Source organism: Aplysia californica, unplaced genomic scaffold, assembly GCF_000002075.1.
Source record: "Aplysia californica isolate F4 #8 unplaced genomic scaffold, AplCal3.0 scaffold01718, whole genome shotgun sequence".
Taxonomy (NCBI): Eukaryota; Metazoa; Mollusca; class Gastropoda; order Aplysiida; family Aplysiidae; genus Aplysia; species Aplysia californica.
In genome coordinates this window covers 14,260-15,815 of record NW_004798988.1, presented here as the reverse complement: position 1 = coordinate 15,815, position 1,556 = coordinate 14,260, and the positions used below count along the sequence as shown (strand labels likewise).

The following is a 1,556-nucleotide window of genomic DNA, read 5'->3' as shown; positions in this document are numbered from 1 at the left end:
GAGAGAGAGAGAGACAGAGACAGAGACAGAGACAGAGACAGAGACAGAGACAGAGACACATAGAGAGAGAGACAGAGACAGAGAGAGACAGAGACAGAGAGACAGAGAGAGAGAGAGATAGAGAGAGACAGAGAGACAGAGAGGGGGTGGGTGGAGAGAGAGTGGGATGTGAAGGAAGTGGAGGAGGAAAGGAATGAATTGGCGAAGGAAGGAATGGAGAGTGTAGGATAGTGGTAGGAGGAAAGGGAAGGGGTGGTGTGGGGGGGGGAGGGAGGAGTGGTTATTTATTGTCCGGAGAATAACAAACTTGACTATGAACCAATATTTAAATGAATCAAATCTGCATGATCTGACCAGACTGAGTTAAATCCAATTATATTAAGACATTTATTTTCGCTCTTGCTCAAGTCATGACGTTGACTTGGGTAAGCATTGTTTTTATGAAATTTCCTCAAAAATACCAAAAACAAAAAACAACGAAAACTAAAGCAGTGATGTTATAATTGTAGCGTCATAAAGTTAACATCAAATTGCTTGATGAATCATGTTTCAAGACAAACTCTTTTCATTTTTGAGCCAGTGTAGGTATATATGGCAACAACAAAAAATCAGACCGACACGGTAATTATCCTTTTGGGCTGGGGAAAAATATGGACCGACAGATAAAATAGAGAGTTGTGTAGTCGAACTTTGTACTAGCGGCGACTCCTGCCAACAACCAACGTTCTTACACTGTTTTCCTCCTCTACAATATAATGGTTGAAGACGATTGTGATGATAATGATAATGATGATGATGATGATGATGATGATGATGATGATGATGATGAATGTGATGAGTGAGACAATAATAACGATGACTGTGATGAGACAATAATAACAATGACTGTGACGATAATGATAATATGGATGACTATGATATTTTGTTTGTTTAAGTACGAGCAAACCACACCAGAGCACCCGCCAACCGCCCACGACTATGATATTATAATGATATTGATGATGGGGATAACGAAGTATTTCATGATTCATGATAATGGTGGATGAGACTAAAGATTGATTTCTGTGATGTTATTGAGGATAACGACAGACATGATAACTGTACCTCTATTCCGATGAAAGTCGGTCTAATGTAGAGAGAGCATTTCTCCGAGTAGGGCACCCACTCTTGATCTACGGAGACGAGTTTCTTCAGGCATTTCAACAATTCTGCTGTGTCAAACGACTATGAGAGAAGACAGAGAGAGAAAACGAATTTTAGTAAGAGTTTTACGCATTTGCAATACAATAACGTCATATAGGTGTCGAAGATTAGAGGTGTTACAAGAGAATAGAGAAGCAAACACAAAAAGGAGAAGGGGAGATAAGGATAACATAATATATTGGATAGAAAAGAAGGAGCAAACCACACCAGAGCACCCGCCAACCGTCCAAAGAAAAAGAGAAATAGATAATGGTGAATTAAGACAGATAAAGCGGAGAGGGGAGAGGTCTCGGAAAAGTGTGTGTGTGTGTGTGTGTGTGTGTGTGTGTGTGTGTGTGTGTGTGTGCATGTGT

The 1,556-nt window shown here is 40.2% G+C and overlaps 1 protein-coding gene across 1 annotated transcript in view; it reads right to left on the bottom strand.

Moving 5' to 3' along the window:
- The window catches only part of LOC101856712 (branched-chain-amino-acid aminotransferase, cytosolic), a gene marked incomplete at its 5' end in the record, with an annotated part of 19,263 nt that overhangs the window by 10,841 nt on the left and 6,866 nt on the right, over positions 1-1,556 (bottom strand). Inside the window, 1 exon segment of the mRNA XM_013090952.1 lies at positions 1,105-1,224. Within this exon segment, the coding sequence (XP_012946406.1) occupies positions 1,105-1,224 (120 nt within the window).